General features: G+C 39.9%; 1 protein-coding gene across 2 annotated transcripts in view; it reads right to left on the bottom strand.

Moving 5' to 3' along the window:
• The window catches only part of EML6 (EMAP like 6), a 277,140-nt gene that overhangs the window by 79,924 nt on the left and 183,786 nt on the right, over positions 1 to 13,430 (bottom strand). For both annotated transcript variants that reach the window (XM_043468569.1, XM_043468567.1), the window contains exons 15-17: positions 12,011 to 12,197; positions 9,322 to 9,427; positions 2,912 to 3,005 (exon numbers count right to left, since the gene is read on the bottom strand). In XM_043468569.1, coding sequence (XP_043324504.1) covers positions 2,912 to 3,005; positions 9,322 to 9,427; positions 12,011 to 12,197 — 387 coding nt within the window. The remainder of the gene's footprint in view (positions 1 to 2,911; positions 3,006 to 9,321; positions 9,428 to 12,010; positions 12,198 to 13,430) is intronic.

The raw sequence follows: 13,430 nt of genomic DNA, 5'->3' as shown, positions 1-13,430 counted from the left end.
ATCAAAGAATATAGGCTAAAAATGTTAGCCATAGCTATGTCTGGGTAGTAGAATTATGAATCATTTTCTCCTTGGAGATTTTCTGTGCTAACTTTTCTATAATTATGTATTATTTTGAAAACAGGAGAAAATTAATAAATGTTATTTTAAAAAGAGATCCATATTTTTAAAAAAGGAAAGGTGTCAGTTTCATATTCAGGAAACTCAATCACATTCACTAACTGTATGTAAGGGTAGGGACCTAAACTAGATCAAGCAGCAGAGCTAAAACAGAAGTGTATACTCTGAAGGTATATTTACCTGCTCCACACTGCCCTATGTTGTCCCTAAGCTTTCTAGTAACACAAGTACTTTTCAATGTTGAAGTACTCTTGTTATACACCATGATAACTTGCACCTTTTGCCTAAGGTTTCCACTGTTCAAACTTCTGAGATGAAGCTTGTTAATAATAGTCATTGTCCCCGGTCATGTTACTGGTGTGACAGAAATCCAAAAAAAGGGACATGGAAGTGCCTGATCAATTGTCTCTTTGTTCTGTCCCGAGTGACATTGGTATCAGGCTATTTCATTACTGCCCATAAGAGGTTGCTCTAGGTTGTTCAATGGGTTACTTGTACACCAACCTTGAAAAGGAAAAAAAGACTAAACAATTCATTTGTAATGGAGGTGACTGAAGTCATTCATGAAAATTAGCAAAGATCAACAAAAAACTGTGCAAGGAAATTGGTTCGAGTCTCATCAAGATATATAATAAGATCTTTATGGGCTATATCTGAACGTCTCTGATTTCTATGAGCAAATGAAAACATAGGTTCACTTAAACACGCTCACAACTGACGGGTGGCTATTGAGGGTGGGGGGCATACGTAAGCCTCAGGCAGCAGCGACACCACAGGTGATACCGTCTCAGCCATGAACTATGCCCCTCCTCTCATGGGGAATCTCACATCCTGGGTCATGGGCACTACTGTGGAATATCGCCTGCCAGAACCCCCAACCTGCGGGATGCAAGTCTGCTGTTGAGCCTGGCTAGGTGATGGTGGCAATGACCGAGACACAGAAGAGCAGAGAGAAGGATATCACTGAGTTAGCCATCCTCTGAGAGCAAATGAGACCCTTGGAGGAGCTACAATGATTCCCAGGAGTCCCATAAGGTCCCGTCAGTGAAATATTACTCCTTTTTCTTTGTCACTTCTTTCATGGTCCTGTGTTTAAAGTTTGTATCTTTAAGCACTCTAATCCTCAAGCCATAAGTAGAATTTTAATTTTTTTGTTTGGTTACTTATTTACATAAATATCTATGATTGTTTTAACATTGTATAAATATTATTTATTACTTAAAAATCTAGTATTCGACCAAAGAACTTTAACAATCCTTGACACACCTTCCTGGAAAGAGCACTGGATGAATGTTACATCTGTGAAATTGTTCTCTGAGGGTAATTCTGCAGGTGTCCTCTTCAGGGAATGTGACATATGGCTTGGGAGCAATTCCAAAAATAAATGGCATTATTAACATAACGATAAGTTGCTTTGTGGTAATTAAATAGTAGTAACACTAGCAAACATATCAAATATATACTTCTAAAATATTAATATTTCTTTCTTCCACTTTTATTACTGTTTCTGGCATACAACAAGTAAGCCAATCAGATTTGCAGAGGGTGTTCTAGTAGGGAAATTGAGTTCCTGTGGCTTTTGAAATGTAGACATGTGCTTTACCTGAAATGAACTGTAATACAAACAGTAGTTAGCAGAAATATTAAAGTAAAATATAGTGCATTAATCTAGGAGAAAAGTAGAGTTCTGATTAGAAGCTAAATCTGAATATCAGCAGGGAGTGATAAAACCATGAGGAATACTAGAGAGACGAAAAGAAAAACCGCTTGGGTAGGCAGATTTATGAGCTGCCATTTGCTGCCAAGAATTCCATCTCAATAGCAGTCATTAAAAAAGCTCCCTTTTTTATCCTAAGATGGTCAGCTGCAGTCCTCAAGACTCCATCTGCTCCTCCTCTGAATCTCCAGCAATTTATAGATCTTCATTTATTAAATCAAATTGTGAAAACCCCCACTGTCCGTCTATTTAATATTGTAGAGGGAAACATCAATTTTAAAAGTGAATACTGGAGTTCAAAGCCAACAACTTAAAATGATTTTATGGTGCAAGATAAAAAGGAAGTTGGTTTATACAGGGAAGAACCAATAGAGAGATATACTGATAATATGTCTTGGACAACAAATCGTCCTTAGTTGCCAACTATTTTGACCTCTGACCATGGCCAGGCAAACAGCTAAGCCCAAAGCAAGCAGGAATGGAAAGCAATGTTCAGACTTAGGGCTGATTCAGCAGGGAGGGAGGCTGGGGTGCGGGAGGACAGGTGGTCTATAAACAGCAGTCGGTCTTGGAAAGTCTATTTATAAGACAGGGAGATTAGTGAAACAATCTGCCTGCTTTGAAAGCGAGTAGCAGATGTACATGATGGGCCCCCTTTCCTGCATGCCACAGCTTCATGACAAATGCTGCTGACTCCAGTGACATTGACGCTCCTTCACCAGATGCTAAGACAGTTGGAAAACAAGGGGCAAGGCACAAGGCTGAGAAAAGTGGCTTTTCTACTGCTGGTAAAAAGCTCTGATATAGACAATGCACAGACTACTAAAAGCAAAGTGGTGGATAACTCTCTGGAAAAGATTTCAGAATTCTTCAATTCCCTGAAACAAACATCAATTCCTCTAAGTCAGGTTTGTCACCACGAAATATTACAATATGTTTTCACTTAGGTGTTAAGATTTCTATGTGAATTTCATCCGAGTTTGAAGATGACATCTTACCAGAAAAGGCAAACTATTAACATTTACTGAAGTGTGATCATTGACAGGATGTTGTAAGACCCGGGCAGCTTCTTACCTGGTGGTAGCTATCTTTTCTCCCTTTTTCCAGTCCCAAAACACAATACTGTGAAAATCGTCTAAACCAACCGACACCAGACATTTTCCATCAGCTGTATGAAAACAACACAAATGTCAAATGACTCATTTCTTCAATGAAAAACCAAAACATTTTATATACTGTAAAGAGGAACAAGAAATTGACCTTAGAAGAATACACTAAAGGACTTCACTAAATGAAATGCCTAAGTACTAATAGTGGAGCTTCTCAACGTATAATAAGTGGATGCTGAACTGAATTGCTGATCCAACACTCCAATCTCAGACACAGGGCTAGGGGGAGCTTCTCACCTAAGTCCCCAAAACCTTGTCTATTTTGTGTCAGATAAAGCTCATGACATTTACTGGAAGAGTCATTTAACTTTGTGACTCAGTCTATTCTGAGCTCTAAAAAACTGGTTCTATTTAACCCTCCAAGATAAGAGCATTATAGAAACTAAATTTGACTTGGAAAATTCCTTCAAAAAGTGACTTTATAATTTAAAAAGTCTTAACTTCGTACTTTCCCTGTTTCAAATGTAATATGCTTGCTGTAGGACATTGAGAAAATACAAAAGACATTTAAGAATTTTCCAAATTTCTAGGCCTACATTTGATGCATATCTTATCAGTTTCCCTATATAAATGTGCTTTGAAAAAACAAAACCAGGATCATAGTGAACATACTATTTTTTCCACTTGTTATATGATGAACATTTTTCTCTTTGTATTAAATATTATTTATAATACTGTCAATGATTTGGACAGTCTGTTCGCCAAATAAAATATATGTATAAGAGATAATTGAATTTAAAATCAAAATAGTTAATTTGCTTTTTCATTTCAAGACCAAAGAAAAGGTATAGTCAATAAGTCTTTCCTTTGCTGCCTCCTCACAGAGCTAGATTTACAGAAGAAGCGTCTCGGGTCAGCAGCTCCTCCCCAGCTTGGAGTAGGCTGGAGACAGTGGCCAAGTTACCAAGCCTCGGTTTAGCAGGGTGTCTTCTCTGACAACAGGGAACCATTATCAACAGGGTAAAGAAATGAGTACGTGATAAACTGCTTCTTACATAGCCCACTCAGGATTTCGACTGGTATTTTCAAAGATAGCCCTGGGGTAGATGCCAAATTAGGGTAGCCAGGAAATATAAAGGAGCCCTAGTCAAACTGGGATTTCATATAAGCAATGGATAATTTCTTAGTACGAGTATGTCCCTTGCAATATTATATTGCATGAATATTATATTGCATGAGACATATTTATATGAAGAAATTACGCATTGCTTGTCTAAAATTCAAATTTAATTGGGTCTTCTGTATCCATATTTGCTATAACTAGTGACCCTCTGCAAATGCTGGTTAACTCATGTCCAACCCCTCAGTGACCTTACTTGATCCAGAGACCATCCCCCAACCACTTAGGAACAGTAGTCTGCTCCTTTTCTGGAGGAAAAAGGAACGTAAGAAAAAGGAAGAGCCTGGCTTAACAAACCAAATCCGCCCCAATCCTCTACTGCTTCTAAGTATGAGGCAAGGATTTGGAAGTTACATGAACTCTTTCAAGCTCCTAGACTATAGTATTAGGTGAAGACATTAACACTTTGCTAAAGGCCTAAATCACCACGAAGTGACTATTATAAACACATGTGTCTTCTCAATCATAATGAATATGTCCTTATGCTTAAATGTTACCAGGATTTAAATTGTGCCTGGTCTCTTTTCATGCATTTGGAAGAAGGGACTGGTGACGACTTCTTGTTCAGAACTACCAACATGACTTTTCCTAGTATCTCTTGGTGTGGCCTGGCTATGTTTCTATTTTAGCATGTCTCTGTATTTGGTGATTTTATTTTGATTGGCGAGTTCTCATTCCCTTTTTTAGATTGTAAGCTCTTAAGACGTATAGTACTTGTATCACATTTCCAACATGATCCTCATACCGAGATGTTTTTCAATGAATTTTGATGATACTGGTGACATTAGAAGGATGAGGGAGATAAAAATGGAATGTGTCCATGGATGGTATGGAAGGAATGTTCTGTTACATAAAATTTTAAATCAAACACACTGCACAGATATTCAGTGTCTCCCCCTTTTCTGCATTTGTAAATCCTATATTTTGTTTTCTTTTGTAACCTGGGTAGCTATATTAGATGTCTTCCTTAATGCAAACATTCACACATTTCAAGTGATAGTCCTTTTTTGTTTTTCACATCTTTTGAAGAAGGCCTTAAAGTTTTTTTTTTTTTTTTTGCTTTTTGTTTCTTTTTATTAGAACTATGAGGCCCCATCAGCTTGTCTTCACAGTTATACCACTTTTCTATCCCAATTTGTGACCTAGCAGCAATGAAGCCCCAGAAAAGGAAATGGCAACCCACTCCAGTATTCTTGCCTGGAGAATCCCAGGGACGGGGGAGCCTGGTGGGCTGCCATGTAAGGGGTCGCACAGAGTTGGACATGACTGAAGTGACTTAGCAGCAGCAGCAGCAATGAAGCCCCAAAACAAATCCAGAGGTGCCTTTTCTTTTAGGATGGTGACTTTTTCTTGAATTCTGCAAGTGTGGGGGATTTCTACAGATCACACAGTTTTGAAACATAACTGTGCTGTGCTTAGTCGCTCAGTCGTATCCGACTCTTTGCGACCCCATTGACAGTAGCCCGCAGGCTCCTCTGTCCATGGGGATTCTCCAGGCAAGAATACTGGAGTGGGTTATGATGCCCTCCTCCAGGGAATCTTCCCAGTCCAGGGATAGAACCCAGGTCTCCCACATTGCAGGTGATTCTTTACTGTCTGAGCCACCAGGGAAGCGGATTTCTTCCCAGTTTTTATTTCCCCTCACAGTGGCTTAACTTTAGCTTTGAAAAGTCCATTGTTCCTTGACCATTTAGTTGGAGTTTCTGACTTTCAAACATATTTTTATGAGTTTAGGAAATGTCCTTTCAATTCTTTCTAGTCACAGTATGTATTAATTATGGATATTTTGTGACATAGTCCAGAAATAATTCTAAGGCACTTAGTGTCAACAGTAAAGGGCAAATTAGAAAGAGAAATATTTTATTCAGGCAATTACAAGTTGGTCCTATATTCAGGACTCATAAAAAATGCATAGGTTTTTGGAACTGAAGCACAATGAAATCAAGCAATTTCAGATGTGCCCTTGTGGAAATCACTATTATGCAATGAAGGTTTTTAAAAATATGAGGATGATATTTAGGGTAGAAAATATGTATGTGGCTGAACTTTTCTATTTCTAATTGATTTTCCCTTCATGTGGAAGCACTTTCCTGACTGCAAGCACCAAAACAAAGACCTCCATTTTCCCTAGATAGCAATAATAAATCCACAAGGTTAAAGAGTTGCTCAATTAAGTGACACAATATAAATTCATTCCTTCTTGTTGACATAATTTACAGGTATGGGTTGTGTTGTTGGAAATGTTTTTGATTAAAAATGTCTACTTTTTGTTTGCTTTGGAAGAGGGCAAGAATAGATTAATCCAGATTCCTAGGTATAACTGCTTATCTGTTGTCTAGTTGTCATAGAATGTGCCTACTTTGTATTTCCATGAGAATTTCTTTCTATCATCAGTAGATGATAGAAACATCCACAACAACCCCCCAAATGAGCCAACTTATAAGAGATAGGTGGGTGTGGGGGTACACTGAGGCACACAGATAGGACCCTGGCTAGATAATATCCAATGTGGGTGCCCTGTTTACATGGTTAAACTGGGAAATGTAAAACATCTCTCTCATCATATTGACTTAAACTCCTCAGTTTCCTGTAAGTATCCAAAAGGAAAGGTATAGTTGCTCCTGCTGCAGTTCACAAAAGTGTTTGGTTCAAGGCTGTTCTAGCACTGGGGTCTCTTTTCACCAGAGGTGAGGGGTTGTCCCATGTGGCAGCCTCTATGCACTACCATGCTCATGACACATTTACACTGGAGAAAGGGGCTGGGGGTGGCTGGAGCTCTGATCATTGGTTAGAGCGAGGGAGTGAGGAAGTAAGGGATCACGCTGAGTGACTCTCGTGCTAAAAGTTCATGCCAGCCCTGGTGGAGGGCAGGGGCAGGAAAGGGCAGGAGGATGAGCCGGGAGAGTGATGGCACAGCTCCTGCCTCCCAGTGGCCCCAGGCCTGGTGACTTTTTTACAGAACCGAGAGCCAGGAGCCCTGGGTCCCTGCTCTGGATCTCAGCCATACCATCAGACTCTCCGGATCTTCATTCTTGGCCTGTAAAGCTGTGCAGGTATCTGTTTAAGACTAAAGCTGTATCATTATAACACAAGGTATGACTATGAATATAAATTAAACTGAAGAGGCTCAGCTCACACCTTCAGAAGGGCCATAGAAACCACCAAGATCAACCAACCACAGTTCATCTTCATGGAACCATACACGGTGATGGATCAAACACAATAGATACTTCCCCACTTCCTCAATAGTCCTTATTTGTAGTGCTTTCTCAAACTATCACCTAGCTTTTTGGGCACCATTTATAAAATTAACATGGTATTTAAATTCTGAGACAAAACAATGTGACTTTTCACAATCAAAAATAACACATTTGCTGCATAAATGGGCTCTTCCCTAGTGACTGTTATCTGGTGAATAGAGAGTGTATTGTTGAAACAGAAATATCTTTTTATGCAGAAAATATTTATCTGAGCATTTCTTAATTTGCCTAAAATAGAATTAGAAGCAGTGACAGAATCCACTTCTCAGCCTCTTCTTAAGAGTATCTGGTTTCACTATCCCGGGCAACGATCTGAGGGGCCTGGGTAACTACTTGTATAGTAGTTTAGAGCATATGAGAAAGTGCATATGACATCCACACAAACCTGTATTGTGTGATTGGTCAGAGAATAAAGATAATTTTCATCCAAAGATGGTTTACATGTAAGTTCTAGTAGCAGTAGTGAAAGGCAAGACAGAGCTCATTAAGCAAAACTTCATTCATTCACATTTTTGGAATAGCCCCTGTGTACACAACACTATAACATGCTCAGTGCGGAACAGAGAGATGGGCTAGAAGAGTAGTTTACATTCTGAGAGGGCCATAGGAGATGCTAACACAAATAACTACAGTACCCCCATGGACTCTAACAGGTACGCTAAGAGCAATAACAACAAATGGGTTAAGCAATGCAGAGGGACAGGGCATTTCTCCCTGGAAGGCTGGAGTATAAACCTTTCAGCTTGGTCTTAAAGGATGGTTAAACTTAAACATAAGACACATGAGAATAGCACAAGCAAAGGAACACAGGCAAAAAGAAGGGCAGGAGTACATTTAGGCTCTCCAGATAGGTAGATGGAATGGAGCATGATTGGGTTGGTGGGTGAAAACACTGCAAGGGAAGACCAAGGCCAGATCCTAGAAGGCCATGAATGTTCAGTAAGGGCTCAGCCTAGAGTCAGTCAGCCAAGTAGAGTCCATGGAGCAGACATGTAACTGCACTTCCTCAGGATTCCAGAAGGGGGCAGGATGGTCTGGAGGAAGTGAGGATGGGATGAGAGATCAGCATAGCCACCATGGCACAGATGGGAGGAAGTTCAGCTTGAGGGAGGAAAGTAGAGAGGGAGGCATATAAGACAGAGATTGGAGTTGTAAAATGGAATTTAACAACCAATATTATACATATTGCACATATTTGAGTGGAATTTAGAAAAAAAGAAATTACAGGAACGGTTTTCTGTAGAAAGTTAGAAATTTTTCCTACAGATCTAATATCTACAATTGGGATTATTAAAAATTTCTAGGTAAAAACACCTTTTGTGTTTTAACCCTCATTTTTCAACTCCAGCATAAAGAAATGGCCTTACTCTGAAGAAAATTATATTCATCAGTTAGTATATTAACATCACTGTGTTCAAATTTTAAATTAAAGAGATAGAAACATCAGTTCTATTTTTTCAATATGAAATCTGACTTTCAAAACACCAGTGTTGTAAAGTGGCCTTTTGCAGAGAATTTGCAGCCCTCCCTCTAGTCCTTTATATTTTAAATCACAAGTGCTGTCTTTCCATTTATTTAAAGAGATGAAATTGATGCTCTGAGTCACTGCCAGACATTTGCAATGACGGCTTTCAATGGCAACAGCTGCTCTGGATTTCAAATCTCTCAAGCAAATGCAGAACGCAGTGTGAGCTCTGGGTAATGACTTAGGAGAGAGGAAATGAAGAGGAGGAAAGGAGGTGCAGTCTAAAGGCCATGTTTTTAGTGAGGTACTCACATATCCGATTTTCAATCTAAGACTGGGCAGCTGACACACAAAGGGCTCACCTCCTTACAAGCAGGACTAAACCAAATAAAAGGGTTAAAAAAACCCAAAAAACCCAAAGTAAATGTGGGACCATCTGTCAGTGACTCTGGCGGCAAACTGGTGCTTACCTGAGAAATCAAGGGCACACACTCCTCTCTGATGCTGTCCTTTCAACAGTGACAAACATTTTAGAGTCTGCGTGTCCCAGACATGAATAGCTGCATCTCTTCCAACCTTAAATAAAAGGATGAGTGTTATTAACAACTTATAAATCATAAAAAAAGTGATTTTGTTCCTTAGAGTCAAGTGCCGCTCAGAAATCAAACCCCACATACGTGGAGAGTAGGAAGACCCTGGGACATATCCTGGTCCGACTCCACTGCTTTCCAGAAGAGGAAGCTGAGGAACCAAGAGTCTAAATGTCTTGATGGATCCCAGTAGAGCCTGACCTGGTGTATGGCTCCCAGTTAATGGATATTTAAGATTCTAGTCTTCTGGGCTTTGTTCTGTCAGTTAGTTCCATCCTTCCCTTCCCACCTTCTCAACTCTATACACGATTCCACTCCTTGATCAAAAAATTCAACTGTTCGTTTTCATGACACTGTCTATCCTAAGAGTGCTTTTACTTGCCTCAATTATTTACCCACCTCAAGGAGGCCTGGCCCTACTTCTACCCTTGGGAAGTGAAAGTTTCAAGGCTTAACTTTATTATTAGGTGGCTTCCTCTCAAGGGGACACAAGCTTCTATCACACCAATTCCCAACAACAGATAAAACTATACCACTAAATTGGTTTTCCTCACTTATAATGGTGGTGGTGGTTTAGTCGCTAAGTTGTGTCCGATTCTTGCGACCCCATGGACTATAGCCCTCCAGGTTCCTCTGTCCATGGGATTCTCCAGGCAAGAATACTGGAGTGGGTTGCCATTTCCTTCTCCAGGGGATCTTTCCAACCCAGGAATCGAACCTGAGTCTCCTGCATTACAGGCAGATTCTTTACCGACTGAGCTACAAGGGAAGCCGCCACACTTATAATACACAGAGGGGGAAAAAGTCCTTGTTGGGTATGATGACTCTAAAAGGAAAAATGGGACATGAAGCCATGCATGTAACTCAGCAGAGTCCACCGAACTCTCACACTGGCCTGTGGAGGCCCAATTACCCCAGGAGAGGGTACTGGCCTACTGGTCTGCTTCCCACCAATTACAGTGTAAAGTGTGGTGGATCCTCAGGGGTTTAGGTCAAGAACCAGTCTCTGGTTTTTCTTTCAAAGGAAGGATGTTAAACACCCATGAATCAAGCATCATCTGTTTCTAAGAAAGACAAAAAAGGGGGAGGGAGCAGGAAAGAGTGAAAAGGCAAAGCAGTGATCAATTACTTATAAAATTTAATGTCAGCTAAGACAGAATAGATGATCTAATTTACAGTTGGAAGAGAAGCAAATCATGTTTAAATTAATGGCTCTTTCCTTCTGGAGGATTGTAATCCTTTGACAAATAATATAAGAGCTATGAACTCTTTCCCCACCAAATGCACATTTCTGGGGGCTGACTCTCTACATACCTCAGTTTCATCCAAGGCTATGAAAATCAGGCTATAAACCCTTTTCGAAGACTTCTACCTCCTATCAAGTCTCAGAAATAGTTTGTTGTCTCATGTTAATCTTTGACCCTCATGAAAGTGAAAGGGAAAGTGAACGTCAGTCAGTTGTCTCTGACTCTTTGCAACCCCATGGACTATACAGTCCATGGAATTCTCCAGGTCAGAATACTGGAGTGGGTAGCCATCCTTCTCCAGGAGATCTTCCCAACCCAGAAATCAAACCCAGGTCTCTTCATACCAGTAGTTTTTCTTGGAATTTGCCACTCTGATGTTGAGGATCAGGTGAAGTATTTCCTACAGTTAAAAGCTCATGATAAAACCAAATAAAAATGCAATTTAAACATTGGTAGAAAAGAGCACAATACTGAAAATACCATCAACAATACTATTGCTTTACCAGCAAGATGTGAATTTAACAGATTCTTTGTTTGCTGAATTGAACACAGAGCTCTGTTTTGAGCAGCTTTTCAATTATAGACTCAATCCAAAGTTTAGGCATTCCAAGATGGTTCAGATAAAATTTAGTTTTTTGAAGGCTAAAATATACAATAATGAATGGGCCCAAATTAATACAACTTTAAGTTCTATAACAATAACTATACACTAGATGTTACACTGGTATTAAAATATGGTTTATTCAGTAAACAGTTTTGAGTACCTAGGATATACTGAGTTCTTTTTTTTTTTTTTTATACTGAGTTCTGAGTAAGGAGGTAAATATAGTAAGACTTCATGGAACTTACATTATTTTAGTTTCACCTAATCCTGTTCACAGATTTCATCATGTCAGAATAAGAATCCCTCAAAGCCTTCCCAAAAGTTCTGGTACGTATTGGTTGGTTTTCCCACCACCATGAAATGATCCTGTACTCACTGCACCTTCAACTTCCTGTGCTAAGTCGCTTCAGCCATGTCGGACTCTTTGCAACGCTATGGGCAATAGCCTGCCAGGCTCCTCTGTCCATGGGGTTCTCTAGGCAAGAAGACTGGTGTGGGTTGCCATGTCCTTCTCCAGGGGACCTTCCCAACCCAGGGATCGAACCCCAATATGTATTGATTGATTTTTCCCAGCATTATGAAATGATCCAGCATTCACTACACCTTCAAATTCCTACCTCAGGTTTATTTCCACCAAGTGTTTCTTATATGTAAATTGAGTTCAAAATTAAATCCTCTCTCTTCAGCTAAATCTGCATCTTACAGGGGAGATATATACCTGCCCAGTGGCCACGTAGTCCTTCACTGGATGAATGGTCAGGCTCAGAATGTCATCGTCGTGTCCCAGGTACAGTCTCTGCGAGTGTTGCTGCCTATTGTACACGACAGCAACTGCAGCAATGTGATAGACCACTTCTCCAGCTTGTGTGTAGAACAGATTGTTTCTACAATCGTAGCCTCTGTAACTGAAGCACAGGTCCAAGAAACGCACAGAAGTTGAATAAGCAGTGAATGTACAGAGCAGAAGTTGTGAGACGATAAAGTTGACATGCTAACATGGACATGGACAAGTAGAACCTGGGTGTCTCCACAGTTGCCTGTGACCGTGATCTTCAATGAGGGAATGAGGATCTCTGAAGGCAAGTGATGACTTTCAAAGGGGCAAATGGACACTGGTAATTTTAATAGAATTTACTTCCAGATCCTCAGCTACTATACGTGCTTTCTCTTAAAACTGACCAGTCTGAGAACACACCTCTGATGAGGGGTAGGTTTTCCTTTCCCACTTCCCGTTTCCTGACTGCCTTCCTCCCAGTTTAGGATGTCAATCCTCTCATTCATCTGGAATCTTACTATGGTGTGCTACCTTCGAATGGCGAACCTTCCAGGGACACCAAAACAATTTTTTGCTTTTAACAAAATTGAAGAGTGATTTAACTGAATTGTCAGCTGATGGATCATTAAGTTACATTTTTGTGTGATACATCAAAATCACAATCTATATTTTTGGCCTGTGACTCAAGAGGAATTTAAAGAATTGATTACCATCGCTGTGATAAAACTACCTCTATTCTCATCTACTTACGTAAGTAGATGTAAGTTTTCTTAGTCCTTACATTAAAAAGTGCAAAATTGGAATAGATAAAATGCTAAACTGTATTACCATCTAGCAGTAAGAAAGATATATGCAGGATGGCTGCTATCCAAAAGTCTACAAGCAATAAATGCTGGAGAGGGTGTGGAGAAAAGGGAACCCTCTTACACTGTTGGTGGGAATGCAAACTAGTACAGCCACTATGGAGAACAGTGTGGAGATTCCTTAAAAAACTGGAAATAGAACTGCCATATGACCCAGCAATCCCACTCCTGGGGATACACACCAAGGAAACCAGATCTGAAAGAGACATGTGCACCCAAGTGTTCATCACAGCACTGCTTATAATTGCCAGGACATGGAAGCAACCTAGATGCCCATCAGCAGACGAATGGATAAGAAAGCTGTGGTACATATACACAATGGAATATTACCCAGCCATTAAAAAGAATACATTTGAATCAGTTCTAATGAGATGGATAAAACTGGAGCTCATTATACAGAGTGAAGTAAGCCAGAAAGATAAACACCAATACAGTATACTAACACATAAATATGGAATTTAGAAAGATGGTAACAATAACCCTATATGCAAGACAGAAAA

Source organism: Cervus canadensis, chromosome 5, assembly GCF_019320065.1.
Source record: "Cervus canadensis isolate Bull #8, Minnesota chromosome 5, ASM1932006v1, whole genome shotgun sequence".
NCBI lineage: Eukaryota > Metazoa > Chordata > Mammalia > Artiodactyla > Cervidae > Cervus > Cervus canadensis.
This window is presented reverse-complemented; position numbering and strand designations above follow the sequence as displayed.